This window comes from Carcharhinus amblyrhynchos, chromosome 15 (genome assembly GCF_965287045.1).
Source record: "Carcharhinus amblyrhynchos chromosome 15, sCarAmb.v2.hapA, whole genome shotgun sequence".
NCBI classification, from domain to species: Eukaryota; Metazoa; Chordata; class Chondrichthyes; order Carcharhiniformes; family Carcharhinidae; genus Carcharhinus; species Carcharhinus amblyrhynchos.
This window is the reverse complement of record NC_137338.1, coordinates 14,366,012-14,385,676: the sequence shown is the minus strand read 5'-3', so window position 1 is coordinate 14,385,676 and position 19,665 is coordinate 14,366,012. Positions and strand designations below refer to the sequence as shown.

The 19,665-nt window shown below is 42.5% G+C and overlaps 1 protein-coding gene across 1 annotated transcript in view; it reads left to right on the top strand.

The window, feature by feature from the left end:
* The window catches only part of polq (polymerase (DNA directed), theta), a 73,536-nt gene that overhangs the window by 30,646 nt on the left and 23,225 nt on the right, over positions 1-19,665 (top strand). Inside the window, exons 13-22 of the mRNA XM_080203436.1 lie at positions 982-1,171; positions 3,484-3,626; positions 7,182-7,375; positions 8,189-8,313; positions 8,490-8,733; positions 12,351-14,887; positions 16,641-16,784; positions 17,176-17,378; positions 17,480-17,720; positions 19,255-19,448. Of these exons, the coding sequence (XP_080059562.1) occupies positions 982-1,171; positions 3,484-3,626; positions 7,182-7,375; positions 8,189-8,313; positions 8,490-8,733; positions 12,351-14,887; positions 16,641-16,784; positions 17,176-17,378; positions 17,480-17,720; positions 19,255-19,448 (4,215 nt within the window). The remainder of the gene's footprint in view (positions 1-981; positions 1,172-3,483; positions 3,627-7,181; positions 7,376-8,188; positions 8,314-8,489; positions 8,734-12,350; positions 14,888-16,640; positions 16,785-17,175; positions 17,379-17,479; positions 17,721-19,254; positions 19,449-19,665) is intronic.

Here is a 19,665-nt window from a genome sequence, read left to right as displayed (position 1 = left end):
AATCAGTTTCAGACACTGACTCCAATAGTAAATTTACGATCAGCAAGCATTTGCTGTAACAGAACTGAGCTGCCTTTGTAACCTTGGTTCTTTGTTTAGTCATAGAATAGAATCATAGAATCCCTATAATGCAGAAGGAGGCCGTTCGGTCCATCTAGTCTGCACCGACCTCAATCTCACCCAGGCCCTATTCCTACAACCCACGTATTTACCCTGCTAATTCCCTGACACTAGGGGCAATTTAGCATGGCCAATCAACCTAACCTGCAATCTTTGGACTGTGGGAGGAAATCCACGCAGACACTGAGACAGTCACCCAAGGCCGGAATTGAAACCTGGCGCTGTGAAGCAGCAGTGCTAACCACTGTATCACCATGCTACCCATTTAGATTGTAACTATTAGTTATTTCAGGGTCACTGTTTAAGCACTGCTAACTATGATTCTGAGGTTACTGCACGATTATTAGTTCTTGTTCTTGTCTGACCTTTTTGGTAATTGTTGAGACATTGGTGTTCAATTACTCAGCTTGATTTTAATGGGAAGGTAATAGTAGAAGCACTAATAGGATCTGGAATAGTTGATGTAAGGCAGTTTAGCAGGTCAGATTGAAGCATTATTATCTGCTAGGCACAGGCAGGATGGTAAATCACAAATAATTCCTTGTTGATGAGTGAATGATTCATTTAGTGCCCTTTGGCGAGATATTGATCCCAGTGCTTTTACAGAATCCAAAAGATCAAGAAATGTAAGTGAAATAGAAATTGTCACTCGGGGTCATGCCACATACAATTCACAGATTGTAGATGATTATGGGAAAGAAAATTGGTTCAAGCTGAAGTGGCTGGGAAGTTGTGCTGTATTCCAATTGTATGATTCTCTCTGGTTTGGACTGTGTATGTGAAAATACAATCTGTCAGACTGGAGGGATGCTTTGGTCATGTCAGATTTCTAAAACTCTGGGCTCTCTATCTTGGTTTCAGATAATAGTGGGCGGTGTTGCCAGTACCCCAGAAGATGTCCGTATGTATGCCTCCTGCACACTGCTGGCTGCCAGTGCACAAGAGACTGAGTCGGCAACAATCCAGGGCAATGCTATTGAGGACTCTATTCAGTACCTAATGGAGAATGAACTTATTCAGATTCTGGAGGAGGACCAGGAAGGGGATAAAAGTAACTTTGCATTTACTTCTATTTTATTCTTTGGCAAATAAAGTTTCAGATACATTTTAATATTCAGACAGATTACCTGACTTGCCCTTTCCAAAACTAGTTCCACACTGCACGTTTTTTTTACATCTATTGTTTCAATTTTGAAATAGTAATCCTGTTTATTCACACAGGATCGTCTGCTTTTACAGTTCTGTGATAAATTGTTTACCTTGTGTTTTATTCAACTCAGTTTAATTTTACCCAATACTTTTTGTTCTGTCCTGCATCTGGTATTATTTAAATGAAACTAGGAACAGGAGTAGACCATTCAGCTCATCGAGCTTGCTGTGCCACTCAATTAGATCATAGTCAATCATCAAGCTCAATGCCGCTTTCCCACATATCCCTCAATGTCATTAGCCTCCAGAAATGTATCAATTTTTGTCTCGAACCTGCTGAATTATTGAGATTCCACAGCCCTCTGTGGTAGCGAATTCCAAAGATTCACCACCTCCCGAGTGAAGAAATTCCCCCTCATCGGTCTTTAATGGCCTGCACCTCACCTTGAGATTATTTCCCCTGATTTTAGACTCACCAGCCAGTAAAACGTCTTGTATCTACACTTACCCTGTCTTTCCCTGTAGGAATTTTGTAAGCTTCAATGAGGTTGTCCCTCATTCTTGGAGACTTGAAGTGTCACTTTTTTAATTAGTTTCCAGTTTCCTCAATCTCTCCTCCATAAGACAATCCATAGCCAACCTACCAGTCATATCTTCAGATTTGATCTTAATTTTGTGTGAACAGTATCACATTCAAACAATGCAAAATTCTATCATATTATGGTCACAAACAAATCCAATGATTTTCAGCAGTGACCTGCAAAAAAGTTTAGTCAGTTTCTCAACCTTATACTTCAGTATACAACTGGTAATCACTAACCTGCCTATTTTTCTTTGTTCATTGGTTATTTTGGTTTTACCTCTATCGTGTATTACCCCTAATCAATGGACAGAGTAAAAATTTACTCCATATCACTTTCTAGACTGACCTGACCAAGTACAGTTGGATGATTATCTTTTGATTTCTCCCTTCTTACCTCTCCTGTAAAACTACAGTGGCCTCTGGTATATTTTGTTAATAATATGGCTTTGGTCAGATTACAATATGGGGGACCTGGAAGTTTACAAGGCTGCTGCTTCAATGCATTTGCTCACTCAACGATTTAAAAATCTAAGATTTTCAATGGGAACTGAAATTCCTGGGACTTTTCAATAGTAAAGAACAAGCCAGAAGTAAAACCCAAGCATTTGTTTATGCAAGATTTCAACTTTCTCAAATTTCTCTTGTTTTCTTGTGCTCTCAAGCACATTGTGATAATCTCTCCTGCATTTATATATATATATATGTTAGAAAAAAAGGTCTTAGATAATTCAGGTGACCATGTTCTATCTGTGACTCAGATACTTTCTGTCTTTCCTGTTGTATTTTCTCCTCCAATTTCCAAACCTTTTTTTGCTTTTTTTGAATATTTATTGTGGATTAATTCTTCTGCCTTTGGATGATGTGCACTTATTCATAGTGTCTCAACAGTGCAGAAGAAGGCCATCCTGCCCATCCGAGTCTGCACCAATTCTCTGACAGAGCGTCCTACTTGTCGTGGCCTTATTCCCATAATGCCATGTATTTATCCTACTAATTCCCCTAACCTACATATCTGGGACACTAAGGGGCAATTTAGCATGGCCAGTCCACCTAACCTGCACATCTTTGGACTATGGGAAGAAACTGGAGCACCCGGAGGAAACCCACATGGAGAACGTACAACCCCAGGCTGCAATTGAGCCAAGGTCCTTGGCGCTGTAAGGCAGCGGTGCTAATCACAATGCCACCATGTCACCACGTCTGGGTCTCATTTCAACTTCAAATCACAAGCACTCTGTTCCATTTTTTATCATGTCATTTAGGTTTATAATTTTTTTCAAGAGAAATATTAATCAATATAGGAATTTTGTGACTGGATCATGGCCTTATTTAAATTTCCACAGTTTTGTTTACTGATTTATTGCACAATTGAGTGCTGAAAACAATGCTGCACTCACAAATAAATTGCATTATTCAATTCGACCTCTTGGTAAAATTGATTCACCTAAAACTTGAAGATAGTAATTGAAGAGGAGGAATTAATGAGCTAATCTGGAAAACACTGCATTTGGAACTAAATTGGGCAACTTCTTCAAAAAGCTGCTGCAGGCAAAATGATGGCCTTCTGTGCTGTAAGATTCTGATAGTATAATTGTACTTGTATAGACAATGTATGTGTTTTATTTTCATAGCTCAACTGTATCGACCCACACAACTGGGAGCAGCCACTCTCGCTTCCTCATTGTCTCCTCCAGATGCACTGAGAATCTTTGCTGACTTACAGAAAGCAATGAAAGGGTTTGTTTTGGAGAATGATCTTCATATTCTCTATCAGGTACAATGGGAATTTTCTTTGTGGTTTAGCATCAATTGTGATTTTCGTGCTATGTATAGAAACCAATGGACAACGGTTAGAATGTTCCATGATTAGTTCTCCTCTGTGCAGCCTGATGCTCCTTCAAGTCTTGATGTTGGTTTAATTTCACACACCTGGCAGTGAATGGCCTGTCAATTTACAATCGCTGTTCTTCTGATATAAGCCTGACCTCACTGTCATGCTGAAGCTATGGGACAATTATATCACAATACCTGTATTCTCTGTGCTTTGTGATGGCAGAAGCTCCTTTTATTGGGCTGTCGCAATCGGTACATTTCCTTCAGTAACAAATTCAGATGCTGCATTCAAACTGTAAAATATATTTGAAAAAATAGACAATGTGTTTTTGACGCTATTGTGAATGTGTGCATGTCACCATTAGTGTCACCAGAGTTAAGAAGCCAATAATTGCTAAGTTTTATATAAATACTGTAACTCAGTTATGGTAACCTATTCTCTGAAGGAAAATATTTCAGTCTGGTCAGCATTGTGAAAGTATGTGTTTTTGCCATTGGGTAAGGAAATGAGTATTTGCTGTGATGACTGGCCCCATTCCCAGGAATGAGTAGCCTTGCATGGTCACAGTCTAAGCTTGACACTTGGGTCCCTATTTTACCATTTTTATTCTATGTGCTGGGCAGACTTGAAATGGGAGTGTTTCAGATCCGACTTTTAGACCCGTTCTCAGGCACCTCATATGCACTGTGCCTGCAAAAATAGCAATTCCAACTTGCACTGCACAAGCCTCTGGGTGAGGCTTAACATGCCTGAAATCCTGCAGCTCCAATCGGAGCTTCCAACTGCGCATGTGCAGAAAAAAAAGATAGAATGCTGCTCCTCTGCCACATCCTTCCCGGACCAGATAACACCTCTCCCTTCCTCCACAGACATTGCCCCACCCCCATTACTCATTACTGACCCCTTTAACCCTCCCTACCCCTCCTCACCACCCAGACTCCTCCCCTCACTTCCCCCCCACAGATCTCAGGCAGAGTGGCAGGAGACCTCCCTTCCCTTCCACCAATCACAAGCAGAGTGGCAGCGAATCCCTCTTTCACCTCCACTGATCTCAGGCAGAGTAGAAGCAGACCCCTTTTCACCCCCCTCTCCCCACCGATCTCAAGCAGAGAGCGCTCGGATACCCCCCCACCCCACCCCGCACCCCCGAACCAACCCACCGATCTCAAGCAAAGAGCCTTCCGATGCTTGGCATTTACCTCCTCACTAACTCTCACTGACGGAGCACCTGAATCGGACATATATGGAGCATGTCTGTTTTGCACCAATTCTGGTTGGGCAAACGTGTAGTTAAAGGGGGAAGTGCCGGTAAAGTTGGGCGTGTAGCCCATTAAGTCAGTCTAAATATGAGCAAATACATTGAAATGGCCATCATGCCTGTTTCAGGCACAGTGTGATTGCTGGCATTTTCAGCCCTTGATAAAGGGGGAACCGGCGCAGAAATGGACACGGATCGCGCAACCCACCTCATGCCCGACTTTACCAAGATTTTGTGCCTGAAAACGGACACAATGTGACGGTAAAATTGGGTCCTTGATGAATTGGAGGCTACCAAACCTGTGGAACTTAAGCCAGCACAAATCCATTTTTCCCATCCCTGTAGATTCTCATTAACTAATCAGAAAATGTTACAGTGTTGTAGGGATCCCCCTAATCATCATGTTTACTTTTCCAAGAGGGAATATCTTTACATAAATGTATTTTTAGTTTTGTGGCCTTCAATTCTTTTGGTGTTTTGAACTAATCTGACATTGACATTGTCTGTAGAGGACTCTGTAATATCATTGATACATTCAAGGGGAAATTGGATGAGTGCATGAGTGAGAATAGATTAGAAAGGTATGCTGATGGGGTGAGAGGAACTAGGGTGAGATGAAGCTTATGTGGAGAACAAACGTAAAGGAGAACATGCCCTTGTCTACATCAATGGGGCCAAAGTAAAAAGGGTCAAGAGCTTCAAGTTTTTAGGTGTCCAGATTGCCAACAACCTGTTTATGCTGACATTATAGTTAAGAAAGCCCATCACTGCATCTACTTTCTCAGAAGACTAAGGAAATTTGACATGTCAGTTACGACTCTCACCAATTTTTACAAATGCAGCACAGAAAGCATTCTTTCTGGTTATATCACAGCTTGGTATGGCTCCTGCTCTGCCCAAGACCACAAGAAACTACAAAAGGTAGTGAATGTAGCCCAATCCATCATGCAAACCAACCTCCCATCCATTGACTCTGTCTACACTTCTGCCTCCGCGGCAAAGCAGCCAGCATATTTAAGGACCCCACACACCCCAGACATTCTCTCTTCCACCTTCTTCCATCAGGAAACAGATACAAAAGTTTGAGTCACGTACCGGCCGACTCAAGAACAGCTTCTTCCCTGCTGCGTCAGATTTTTGAATGGACCTGCCTCACATTGGGCGGCACAGTGGTTAGCACTGCTACCTCACAGTGCCAGGGACCCAGATTCAGTTCCCGGCTTGGGTCCCTGTCTGTGTGGAATTTGCATGTTCTCCCCATGTCTGCTCTGGTTTTCTCCGAATTCTCCGGTTTCCTCCCACAGATCAAAGATGTGCAGGTTAGATGAATTGGCTGTGCTAAATTCTCCTTCAGTGTATCTGAACAGGCACCGGAATGTGGCGACTAAGGGTTTTCACAGTAACTTCATTGCAGTGTGAATGTAAGCCTACTTGTGACTAATAAACAAAGTTTACTTTACTGATCTTTCTCTACACCCTAACCATGACTATAACACTACACTTTGCACCCTTTCATTTCCTTCTCTCTGTACGGTATGCTTTGTCTGTATGGCACGCAAGAAACAATATTTTTTACTGTATGTTAGTATATGTGACAATGATAAATCAAATCAAAAATCAAATCAAACACTAGCCAAGACTTGTTGGATGAATGATCTGTTTCTGTACTGCGGAGATGGGATCTGGGGAACATCTTCCAGATTTAATTTTAAATAAATGAATGCCCAAGTCTTGTATCCTCAGTTATCACACTCAACTTTCCTGGGGAGGGGAGGTTGAGATCTTTACCAGTCGGGATCTTGCAAATGCACCCTCTAAACCCAAGACCACTTCTATCTACAAGGGCAAGGATCACCACTACCTGCAAATTCCCCTCCAAATCACTCACCATCCTGAGTTGGAAATATCTCGCCATTCCTTCACTGTCACTGGGTCAAAATCCTAAATTCTCTCCCTAATGGCACGGTGATGCAATGGTTAGCACTGCTGCTTCACAGTGCCAAGGACCTGGGTTCAATTCCTGGTTTGGGTCATTGCCTGTGCGGAGTCTGCATGTTCTCCCTGTCTGCGTGGTTTCTTCCTGGTGCTCCGGTTTCCTTCCACATCCGAAAGACATGCAAAATAGGTGCATTGGCCATGCTAAATTATACCTGAACAGGCGTCAGAGTGTGGCGACTAGGACGTGGTGTGGGTCTTGTGATGGGCGCTAATGATTTTTCTTTTGCCACTAACTTCAGATCACACCGGTCTATGAAGAATGGGTGACCATTGACTGGTATCAGTTCTTTTGCTTGTGGGAGAACCTGTCGGCCTCAATGAAGAAAGTTGCAGAGCTGGTTGGAATTGAGGAAGGTTTCTTGGCTCGCTCGATTAAAGGGAAACTTATTCCAAAGACTGATAAACAGCACAGACAAATGGCCATTCACAAAAGGTGCTGATGACATATTTACTTCTGTTCTTCCCTCCTCCCCATAAAGTATTGATTCATTGTTTGAGTAAAGGGCTATCAAAACTAATCATGTTCTAGTCTGCAGCAAAAGCTGTTAGGAATTCCAGCAATGTTACATTTTTAATTTGTGGTAACTGACATATCAGCTTTATATCTGATTTTAACTGAATGATGGCAAAATAAGAGCTTCCCATGGACTGGGCTGTTTGGAAGAGCTCTGTGTTTCAACCGTATAATACTTTTAAAAACTATGTAATAACCAGGTTTAGCAATAGATTACCATTACACTCACTAAAGTCTACGGAATGAGATCAATTTCCACATTTACTATATATTTAATATGTTAAGTATGCTTCTGGCTTAATTATAGATAATCTTGTGCTTATCTGCATTTTCACGGTAATTACCTGTCGTAAGTTTTTTTTGTGTTCTGATTTTTTTTTTAAGTTTTTTCCCTTTGGAACTGTGAGCCTTGCTGGGCATTAGGGCTGGGTGGTATTGTGGTTGGTGCAGACTCAATGGGCCGAATGGCCTCCTTCTGTACTGTAGGGATTCTATGAACCCTGGCCAGTTTCCTCATTTGGCCCTTAAGTTGAAGGCCAAATTCTATGCAGAATGCCTGGCTTTACTTGAAGTTTGAGAGCTTTGACAGGAACAGTTGAGAAGGGAGAGACTGTGAAGATTATGTAGGAGTTTCTGATGTAAAACTCTAAAACTTCATTATTGTGTAGCTTACAATATTTAGTATGCATCCTGACCAACATGCACGTCTATTTTGTTTTCTCGATGCTGCAGATTTTTCACCAGCCTTGTGTTACTCGATCTAATCAATGAAGTTCCACTTGGAATTGTAACAAAGAAATACCACTGCAGTCGAGGACAGCTTCAGTCTCTGCAGCAGTCTGCAGCAACTTATGCAGGCAAGAGTTTAAAACATAAGCGACAAACAGTGGCTCTAAATGGAACCGGTGTAGGCTGCTTTTAATCAACTCTTCTGGTGCGCCATTGCTTTACCCAACTGGGAGTGGCACCATTCTTTTCTAAAACTGTTTTGGTGGCGATGGAATTGTTAACTGATCTTTTGCATCTTGTGCAGGTATGGTAACAATATTTAGTAACCGGCTCGGCTGGCACAATATGGAGCTGCTGCTGTCTCAGTTTCAGAGCCGTCTTAGTTTTGGTATCCAGCGACAACTCTGTGATCTGGTGCGGATCTCCTTGCTGAATGCACAGCGTGCTCGAGCACTATATAATGCTGGATTCACCACTGTGTCTGAGCTGGCACGTGGCAACCCTGCTGATGTAGAAACAGCACTGAGAAATGCTGTACCATTTAAAAGGTAGAGCTTTAACTGGATATCAATATTTGGATTTTAAGAATTATTGACATACTGATATAATTTGATATAAACCTTGCCCCACAATGTTATTAGCTTTGTGTAGGATTGTGTAGCATTGGAATTGTGTAAGTACATAAAAGCTAATAAAGGGCATGAAAAAATATTGGCAAGTAAAATCCAAAAGTGTATTATTAACACACACAGCAAGGGAATAGATAAGGTAAAAGGTAATCTGTGTGTGGAGATAGAAGGTATAAGTATAGTTCTTAATGAATACTTTGCATCTGTGAGGGGATTGATACAGACATTGGGTGGAACTTTCCCATCTTGCTCGCTACGGGAATTGTAGCGAGTGGTACACGAGTTATGCAAAGGTTCATTGACTTTGGGCAGAAATTTCTGTCCTTGGGGCGAGCGTGGCAGGAAGATCCCACTCATTGTATTTGACAAAGAGAAATGTACAATATCTGATGGGATAAAAATTGTCAGAAAACAAAGGATAAAGATTTTAGTATCTATCACCAGACCCAGATGAAATGTGTCTCAGAATGATAAAATTGGTTAGAGAGGAAATAGCAGAGGCACTAATTATCATTTTCAATCCTTTCTGGCTTAGGCATGATGCCAAAGGACTGGAGGACACTTAATAACTTGGCATTGTTTGAAAAAGGAGAAAAGGACAGGTTTGTTGTTTGAAAAAAAAGTGATGAATTGCCATTTAGAAAGGCACAGATTAACTAAGGACAGTCAGCTTGGATTAATGAAGAAGGTCGTGTCTGACTAAATGCATTTTCTGGGGAAGTTGCAAGGAGAGTCAATGGAAGTATCATGTTTGAGGCAAACTACATAGATCTTAGTAAGACATTTGACAGAATCCCACCTGGTCAGAAAAGTAAAAAGCTGAAGGATCCAAAGGTAAATGACGAATTGGATCCAGAATTGGCTCAGTGGCAGGAACTGAGAGGTAATGGAATATATAGGGCCCTGGTGGGATTGTGGTTGCAGTCTTGATAAGCTGAATGGCCCCCTTCTTTAGGGATTCTATAATAATTAAAATACTGTTTCCAGTGAGATTCTGCAGGTCTCAATAGTTAGTCCCTTTTTTTGTGGTAAGTATCAATGGTTTATACTTAAATGTAGGGCTCAAGATTAAGGAGTTTGGAGGTGATCCAAAAGCTGGCTGTGTGGTTGATATTGAAGAGAATGCTGTTTACTGCATAAAGGCCCTGAGGGACTGGGTTAGATATGCAGAGAAGTGGCCAATGGAATTCAGTCTGAAGAATTGTAAACTCGAGTTTAAGGAGGGCAAATAAGGTAAGAAAATACACAGTAAATAGTGGTATACTGAGAACTGTAGTGGACCTTTGAATGCATGCCCACAGTTCCATGAAGGTAGAAGAATAAGCAGATAAGATAGAGTTGCAGCTTAGCAACCAGGGGGTATCTTTAGGGAAAAGACCCGAGGGCAGTCTTCCCAAAGAAATCATAAGTGCTGAATGAGCACGAAAATGGGAGAGTTTCAGATCTCTATTTTTGACGAGAGAAAAATTCAAATCTTATGCCACTTAGAGAAAAGAAATGAGGCAAAGTATGATTCTTGCCAGTTGGGGGAGTGGACGGAGTCTATTCACATCAGAAAACCAATTGCCATTGCGCGTGCATCTGATTTCCCGAGTGTGCATTGGGAAATATCTCACTATCCCCCACACCCCCCATCATCCTCCCTAATTGCCCGCCCCCACTCCTGAGGGCTGGTTGCCTCCAGCTGGTTGCGTCTTCCCCTGTTCACCCAATCGTTGCATTTCAAATCTTAGGAAGGAAGGTATATAGTGGTGTTCCCAAGTGTTGGTACTAGAACCACTGTTTTTCTTGATCTACATGAATGACCTAGACCTTGGCGTGCAGGGCACAATTGTAAAATTTCCAGGTGGCCTAAAACTTGGAAGATGGTGAAATGTGAGGAGAGTAGAGATTGACCTCAAGAGGACATAGGCAGGCTGATCAAATGAACAAACACATGGCAAATGGCATTTAATGCAAAGAAGTGTGAAGTGAAACATTTTGACAAGAAGAGCAGTACAGTGGAATAGAAATTAAATAGTACAATTCTAAATTTGAATGGTAAATGTACACAATTCATTGAAGGTAGCTGGGTGGGTTAGGAAAGTGATTAAAAAGGCGTATGGGATCCTGGACTTTATAAGCTTAGGTATAGAGTATGAAAGGAAGGAAGGAAGGTATGATGAACCATTATAAAATATTGGTTCAATGTCAGCTGCAGTATTGAGTTCAGTTCTGGGCACCAGACTTTAGGAAGGGTGTGAAGACTTTAGAGAGAGTGCAGCAAAAGTTGGCATAAATTCTTCCAGGGATTAGGAACTTCAGTTAGGAAGATAGACTGGAGACTCTAGGGTTGTTCTCCTTGGAGAAGAGAAGATTGGGAGGTGATTAGATAGAGGAGGTCAAAAACGTGTGGTGGGGAGAGAGGAAATGGGGAGAAACCTTTCCTTTGGCAGAAAGGTTGAGAACTAATGGACAGTGATTTAAGGTAATTGGCAAAAGAACCAAAGACGACATGAGAAAGCATGAGGTCAGGATCTGGAATGTACTGCTTGAGAGCGAGGTGGAGGCAGATTCTTTTTTATAATACACAGCAACCTGACTTAGGGATATAATCAGCATTCCTTCATTGTCGCTCAGACGAATCCTGGAACTGCCTCCCGAACAGCACTTTGGGTATACTTACACCATATGGACTGCAGAGGTCCAAGAAGGCAACCTACCACCACTTTCTCAAGGGACATTAGCAATGGGCAATAAATGCTAGTCTCGCCAGCGACGCTCACATCCCATAGATGAATAATGAGAGAAAAAAAAAATGCAGAAACCAGATCAATATTTGAGAATATGTTAAATAAATGGTAGAAGGAAAAGGGAGTGAGACTGGTGAGGCAAATGGAATCAGAAGGAAAGTATGAAGGGTAATGAAATGCTAACTTGTGATTTCTTGAACGTATGAGCAAAGTTGTGTTTGGGCTTTTGACAAGTAGGAATCCAGAATAATGAAATGGAACTTCAATGACATTATTTCTGATTAGAGTAGTCACACAGAATTTCCTGCAAAGGTAAGATTCAGCAGACCAATCTCACTGATAGATATTTCATCCATAGTTTTCTAGCATTTCCGAGTCTGGTCTCTAGGGCATTGATGCACCATTACATAAGTGCAGCTCTCCAGGAAATGCTGGGCCATTGTGTTCAACACCAGGTGGGTGCTTTATTGTAGGAAGTCAGTCCAGGTAATGGAGCAGATATAGCAGAGATGACCAAAATGCAAAGGGAGAGGTAAAGATAATATTTTTTATGTAGAGGAACATTAGAATGTGGACTGTCTTACCTGAAAAAGTGGTGGAAATTATATAGTGTTCAAAAGATATGTGGATAAATGTTAAAGAGGAAAGAAATTGGACTAAGTGGTTAACTCTTTCAGAAAATTACTTCTATAAACTTCCACGATTCTGTTTGATTCAAAGCTTGTGCTTGTAACATTTGTGTAAAAAGAAAACTTTTAAGTTGAAAACTTGTTCAGTAATTGTTTACTCTTTCTTATACGTCAGTTCTCGGAGAGCAGTTGATGAGAGTGAATGTGAAGCTCAGGAGCGTAGAAAGACACGATGTATTTGGGTTAGTGGAAAGAAAGGACTAACTGAGAGAGATGCTGCTGTCTTGATTGTGGAAGAGGCCAAGAACCACCTTCGACAAGACCTGGCTTTGATGGGAATTGAATGGAACCCTGACCAGACTGTGGTACAACAGGAACCCACTCCACCTGCTGCTGTGTCTAGGAGTAGTCTTGAAGCCGCTAATGCGGCATCCATAGATCCAAGCTCAGAAGGAGCTGGAAAAGGCCTCAGTGTTGTGGGAGTTGCTGGCCCGTTAGAACATAGTGCCACCAAGTCCGCCATTAATGATGTCAAGAATGCAGGAAGTGCGGATTCCCGCTGCAATAGGGAATTGGCTAACAAGCAACCATCAAATGATCTTCCTGGAGGAAGTATTTGTCTCCCAGTTGATGGGCATTGTAAGACAGCTATGGAGTGTTTGGATCAGTCAAAAGTTGGGGAACATTCCTTTCCAGTAACTAAGGGCAAAGAAAGTGGTGGGGAAACTGAAAAGGACAAGAGTGTTGCTGAAAATTCAGCTCCAACTTTGCACCAAATTCAATATGACAACTGCTCCAATAATAACCTCAAACAAAAAGAACTCCGACATCCAGTAATTGTTAGCAAGGAGAATAACGTACACAGCCCAAATGTTGTTGAGTGCAAGTCTTCTGTGATGTGTTCTGCCACAAGAGAGTTTGATGAAAGCTTTCAGTTGGATTCACAAATTAAAAAGATCATAGAGCATGCTGCTGCCGGCACCATGGCATTGCCCACTTGTGAAGATCAGCAAAAAAATGAAAGCACTAAGCTGTTAGCAAAAGTCCAATCCAGGTCAGGAAATGGTGAGGACTTAGTTAATGTTGAAACAAGTACAAAACAATTTGATGGTAATACCTCAGTTGGAAATGGGACATTGCAAAATAAGCCTACTTTAAGACAGCTAAACCCGCAATTAGCACACTGTAGCTTTACTGGTGGTCAGAAGCAGAGCTTTGGAAAAGGACAGTCTTGCAACTTAATGCAATCCACAACAAAATCTCTTAATGGTCTCGCAGTCCCAGATCCATCTTCTGAAACAGGTCTGCCTTTGCTGAAAGCTAATGACTTTTCTTTAACTGATACTCAGCTGGAGAACATCTTGTTAGATTACAACACTCCAACCTCTATTGAAGAAAGTAATCCAACTGTTTCAGTTCAGAAATTGAGTGGCGTATGGAACAATCCATGCTCTGATTACAGAGAACAGGAGCTGTATGTCCATTCCAATGCTGATTACGAGATGACCCTGAACATGAGTGATAGTTTATTTGATAGTTTCATAGAAATTTCCTCCAGCGATGATACGTATACACAGGGCTTACCGCCTGGCCAGCAACTCCTACCTAAAGCAGATATGATCTCTGAATGTTTGTCTTCTTGTAGTCTGGGTGCAGGAGGTGGAATGCAGAATCAAAGTGACCTCCAAAAAACAGCTGCCAAAGCTCCTGAAGCCTGTTTACATTGGAGTGATGCGTCCTTCAATCTCTCTGATTTCAGAGATTCCTACCAAAATGGCAATATTGCTGATTGCTTAAGTTCACAAGAGCAGGAGAAGGTGAATAGTCAAATAAAAGGTGGCAACCCAAATCCAGGCACGGTAACTAACAGGTTATCTGACTGTTTAGTGGGAAACGAGGTGGCAGATAACGGGAAATGGATGTGGTCAGACACTTCACTCAATCTAAGTCTAGGGATGAAAGAGATGCTAAACCAATTCCCAGCTCCTTCGGGTCAGAAATGTCCAAATATGAACAAAGAGATCAATGACAAAGAAGAGGGCCACTGCTCAAGGAGATTTGCAGAAATTTGTGGTTTTCAAGACCGTGCAACACGAACCTCTGAAACTCCAAATCCAGAATATGTGCCGGTGTTGGATCAAACAGAGCAACCCCCCAATCAGGTGTCACTGAATCACAGCAACCAAACAGACGCGAGTAACCAGACATCCGCTTGTGAAGTGGAAAAGCTGCCCGAATCCAGGCCAGACAGTCGGAATGAAGTCCCCCCAACACCTCCCAATGAACCTATGACTCCCAGAATGAAAATAGCATTGACTGCAGTGATAGCTGAAAAATGCAAAAAGCCAGCTTTGCCACCAACAAGCTCTGTGTGCTCACCTCATGGTCCTGTTTGTGGGGAAGGCGAGGAAGCAAATCCCCCGTTACATCATGTAGATTGTAGTCCTGTGATGAACAGTGATGGGGATGCTGATGGTTCTTTCATACCGGAAGGCTTTTCACTTCAACTTTCTCAAGACAATTTGTCCCCACTCTCTGGCCCCTGCAGTGCGGAAATATTGACCATTATTGACGTTGCTAGTAGTCGAGCCCTTTTCCAGACATTTATAACAGAGTGGAAAACGAAACAAAGATTTGCAGTCGCAGCTGCCTGTGAGAAAAAGCCACATGTTCTATCATCCAGTTCAGAGATAGGTGGCAGGTTTAAACAAGGTACGTAAATAGATTATTTATCTTTAAAAAGTAGCAACCTATACAGTAGCAGACTACTCTTGGTCTGTTGGGGGGGGGGGGGGGGGGGGGGGGTGGGGGGCGGGGGGAGCGTGCAGGCAGGCATGGGATTCTTGCAGCACAACGGGCCGGGAGACATAAGCAGAGGCTGTGTAACGGATTTCCTACTGGGTGCCATGGCCTCTGCGCATCTCTGGCCACTGGACTTCCGGCATCGCCAGCTCCACACCGATTTCCAGCATTAATATTAAGATCACAATTTAGATCTGTAACATGGTTGGGAGTGAATAGGATCCATGGAGAACCCTCAGGAGGTCGGTGATAAGCCGGAGCTCCCCCTAGGCTTTGCCAGCCTGCGTTGCCACTTTCCCCCCAGGCAATGTCCAGGGACACCGTGACACTGCATTGGGCAGTGCCAAGGGAGCGGGGTCTCTAGGGGGCATGGGCGGGGGTGGGGTGGGTCCCACTGCCACTCTGCACTTGGGATCAGTGACAGAGGGAGGTGTTGAAGTGGAAATTTTCCTGCTTCTTGACTGGTAGAAAGACCCAACAAAGTTCGTTCCAACAAAATAACTTGTCTTTATTTCCAAAAGACTGCATGCAGTATTGGCAAAAACTTGAGTTTAGAGATCTGTCATTGAGACTTGCTAACTCCTCCTCAAGTCCGCGCTTACGTAAAGAATCAGTTCAGTATTTACACATAATCATTATCAGTTTGCGTTACCAGAGGTCATTTAGGAATTTGATCAGTAGTAGCGTCATAAGCAATGTCATAAATCATGGTACAACCTGTAGATCTCCTAAAACTCTTTGTCTCATCAGTCATACTTTTATCTTGTCCTTTGATAGAACAGAAGAAGGTTGGTGACTCCTTCATCCCTGGCCTTATCTTGTCTCACTCATATGGCTCTAGGTCATGTGGATCTTATAGAGGTTGGGCATTTTGGAATAGCTCGATCAGCTTTCCTTATTTTGTACCAAATACTTGACCAATTTTCCCATCATACCACTACTTCATTCGTACAACTTCACAGAGGGAAGGGCTGATTGGGGCTGGCCATTGGGGTGGGGGTGATGGAGATCGAGGTCGGCCTGTTGAGGCGGGGGGGGGTGTCAGGACGAGTGGATGGGGGGGCGGGCAGGGAGGGTGGGTTCGCGGCTGGCCCAGACACTCCCGGGAGGCCATAATCAGGGGGGATGGGGGATTTGCATGGCTCACGATGCTGGATCACATTATTTTCGGTGAATTCCACCTGATATGTTTATCTACTAATTATACAAATTTATCTTGTTGTAAATGTTAAATAAATTTTCTGCCGTGCTGCCTGGTGAGGAAACTTCTCTAAATGGCAGCACAGTGGCACAGTGGTTAGCACAGCGCTGGCGACCCGGGTTCGATTCTGGCCTTGGGTGACTGTCTTTGTGGAGTTTACATATTCTCCCTACGTTTGCGTGGGTTTCCTCCAGGTGCTTTGGTTCCCTCCCACAGTCCAAAGATGAGTAGATTAGGGGATTGCGGGGGAGGTGCGGGAGGTAAATGTATGGGGTTACGAGGATGGGGCCTGGGTAAGAGGCTCTGTTGGATAGTCGGTGTAGACTAGATGGGCCGAATGGCCATTCAGCATTGATATTTGCATTTAAACATTGGATACACTTGTAGACTGTAAAGGAATTAATTACTCTATAATTAATACAGAATTTTAAATTAATCTTGATGTCTTTATTTACTTTGTAGCCCAGAATGCTGTAAAGATTCAAGCTAAGACAAATGGATTTGAAGTGAGCAGTCACAAAGACTGTGTCATGATTGGCTTGTGTGTGTGTTGGGGAGGGAAGGATGCCTATTACATCTCCTTGCAAGAGACTCAGGAAATTACTGGTAAGAAAATGCCTTCAGTATAATCTTGGGCAAACCTAAATTAGACTTGAAAATCTTTGCTCTGGATCAATTTGCTTAGATTATCATCTTTCCCAACAATCAGCACATCCAAATCCACTCAGGATGAGATCCCACTGGTAAAAATAATACATGTTGGTGTTTTTCAAGTGCCTGTGTATACAAATAAGCCTTGAAATATATCTCAAAGCTGTTGTTGCGCTCACACACGGAGTTTGGTTCACTTTTCCATGTTTAAGGCTCTAAATAATGCTATTTGTTGTTGTTGCACACCACCCTATTTCAAAAGAATGCCACGGAACACTTAAACTGGTACTGCATTTGCACTTGTTGTTTATATATATTTAAACGCCTTTTTAATTTTTTTTGGAAGATTTAAGCAACAGTTTGGCCCCTCCACCTCTAGACCCTGAGCTGACTGTGAGAGATAGGCTTCTTCATGTACGTTCATGTTTACAGCGAGATGCAGCCGCTGAGGCACAGTGCTCCATTCTTACCTATGACTTCAAGCAACACTACAAAACTCTCCTGGAGGCCTGTAACATCTCCATGAAAGGCATTTATGAAGATCCAAAGGTTCAAATTCATTTTTGCTGGAAGCCTGAGTCTGTAAAAAAGAAGCTAACTTTGACTTGAGAAAGAAGTAAACTACAATAAACGTTTGTTCCCCCTTCTAGGTGGCATGTTGGCTCCTGGATCCCGGCTCCAAAGAGAGAACACTTCACAATATGGTGACCAATTTTCTCCCCCATCAGCTTGCCCTACTGGAAGGAGTGGGCAGCAGCCATGGCGTTCAGAGTCTCGGGCTGGGCGCAAGCACAGATACCTCAGGCCGTAACAGAGCCTCCATAGAGTCGGTGTTGGTCTATGATATAATGGATAAACTTAATTTGCTGCTTAAGAAAGAGAATCTGCAAGGTATAATGGAGATCCTACAACATAAGACAGACTTAGATCATATCTTAAAATTATAGGTAGAATAGTGTCTTTTGGATATATTTGGCTTCAATTTTGTTTTAAAACATCAGTGCTGAATCATCCAAATTCAGGATGTGATTGCAGTCGATGGCAGTTAATGGCGATGTTCATTAAAGAAGGACTCTAACAGGTGTGAATGGTCAGAGAAGTGGAGATGGAATTTAATATGGAGGAGTATAATGTGTTGTGTTTTGGCAGAAGGGTTTGGGAGAAGGACCTAGACTTAATTGCACAGTTCTGAAGAGTGTGCAGGGTTAGAGAGATCTGGGGATTTGTGTGCATAGGTCTTTGGCAGATTTGAGAAAGTAGTTAGCAAAGCATATGAAGGATCTCAGACTTCATAAGCAGAGGTATTGAATACCAAAGTAGTGAACTTATGTTCAACCTTTTTAAATCACAAGTTATGCTGCAACTAGGGTATTGTGTCTACTCCACAATCTAGAAAGCATGTGAAAGTCCTTCAGAGGGTCTCGGGGTGGGGAGTTGCCAGAATGGTTCCAGGGGTGAAGCAGCAGATGAGCAGAATTGATCAATGTTAGAGAGGTAGAATTAGGCAGTCGTAGTGATGGCAATGAAAATGGAAACTCACTTCCATATCAGATATGACACCAAGGTTGTGAACAGTCTGGTTCAGTCTTGGACTGTTGCTAGGGAAATGGATAGAATCAGTAGCTAATGAATGGAGTGGACAGAAAACTACAGCTTCAGCCTTCCCAACATTTAATTGGAGGAAATTTCTGCTTATCCAGTACTGAATGTTGGATAAACAGATTAATAATTTAGTAACTGTGGAGATGTTGGGAGGTGGTGGTGAGGTGGAGGTGGGTGTCATCAGTGTATATTTGGAAATTAATGCCCTTCTTTGATGGCATTGCCATGGACGGCAGCATCATAACTTAACACAAAAATACAAAACAGGACAGGGAGAAAAATAATTGGTCCATCTATTCTGTCTCCTGTATACAAGGTGCAGCTTAAATGTACCATTAATCCACCTTACAAATCTTGCAGTACATCGGGACTGGCAAAGCATTGTACTAATTTAGGAAAAGACAGTTGTGAAATACCTTTGTTTTTATTTATTCATGGGATGTGGGCATCACCGGCTGGGCCACATTTATTGCCCATTCCTGAGGGCATTTAAGAGTCAACCATATTGCTGTGGGTCTGGAGTCACATGTAGGCCAGACCAGGCAAGGACAGTAGATTTCCTTCCCTAAAGGACATACGTGAACCAGATGGGTTTTTGTGACAATCGACAATGGTTTCATGGTCATCATGAGACTTTTAATTCCAGATTTTCATTGAATTCAAATTCCACCATCTGCCATGGCGGGATTTGAACCTGGGTCCTCAGAGCATTACGCTAGGTCTCTGGTAATACCACTATGTCACACCTCCCCTTGTGCCGTGGTGTTAGATTTTATCTCTGATGTGGTGTTAAATGTTACCAATCTGTAACGTTTGCTTGCAGACATGTTTCGGAATGTTGAAATGAAGACGCAGTATTGCCTGGCCTTGTTGGAGATGAATGGAATAGGATTCAGTACGGCTGAAAGTGAGAACCAAAAATCCCAAATGCAGGCCAAGCTAGCTTTCATAGAGGCACAGGCTTACCAGCTCGTAGGTCACAGCTTCTCTCTGACCAGCTCAGATGATGTTGCTACGGTAAGATTGTATTATAGATCTGAATTCTTATTAAGAGCATTGGTCAGGGTGTGAAATATCTCTTACCACTGGAGAAATTGTCAATTTGGCTGACGTTTCAGTGCACTCTTGCACCGTTTTAATTGCAGCGATTGTTGCAACTGAGTTCAATTGCTATTCAATATTTTTGGAAGATTTAGGCTGAATATTGGGTTGAAATGTAAATGTGCTGTGCTAC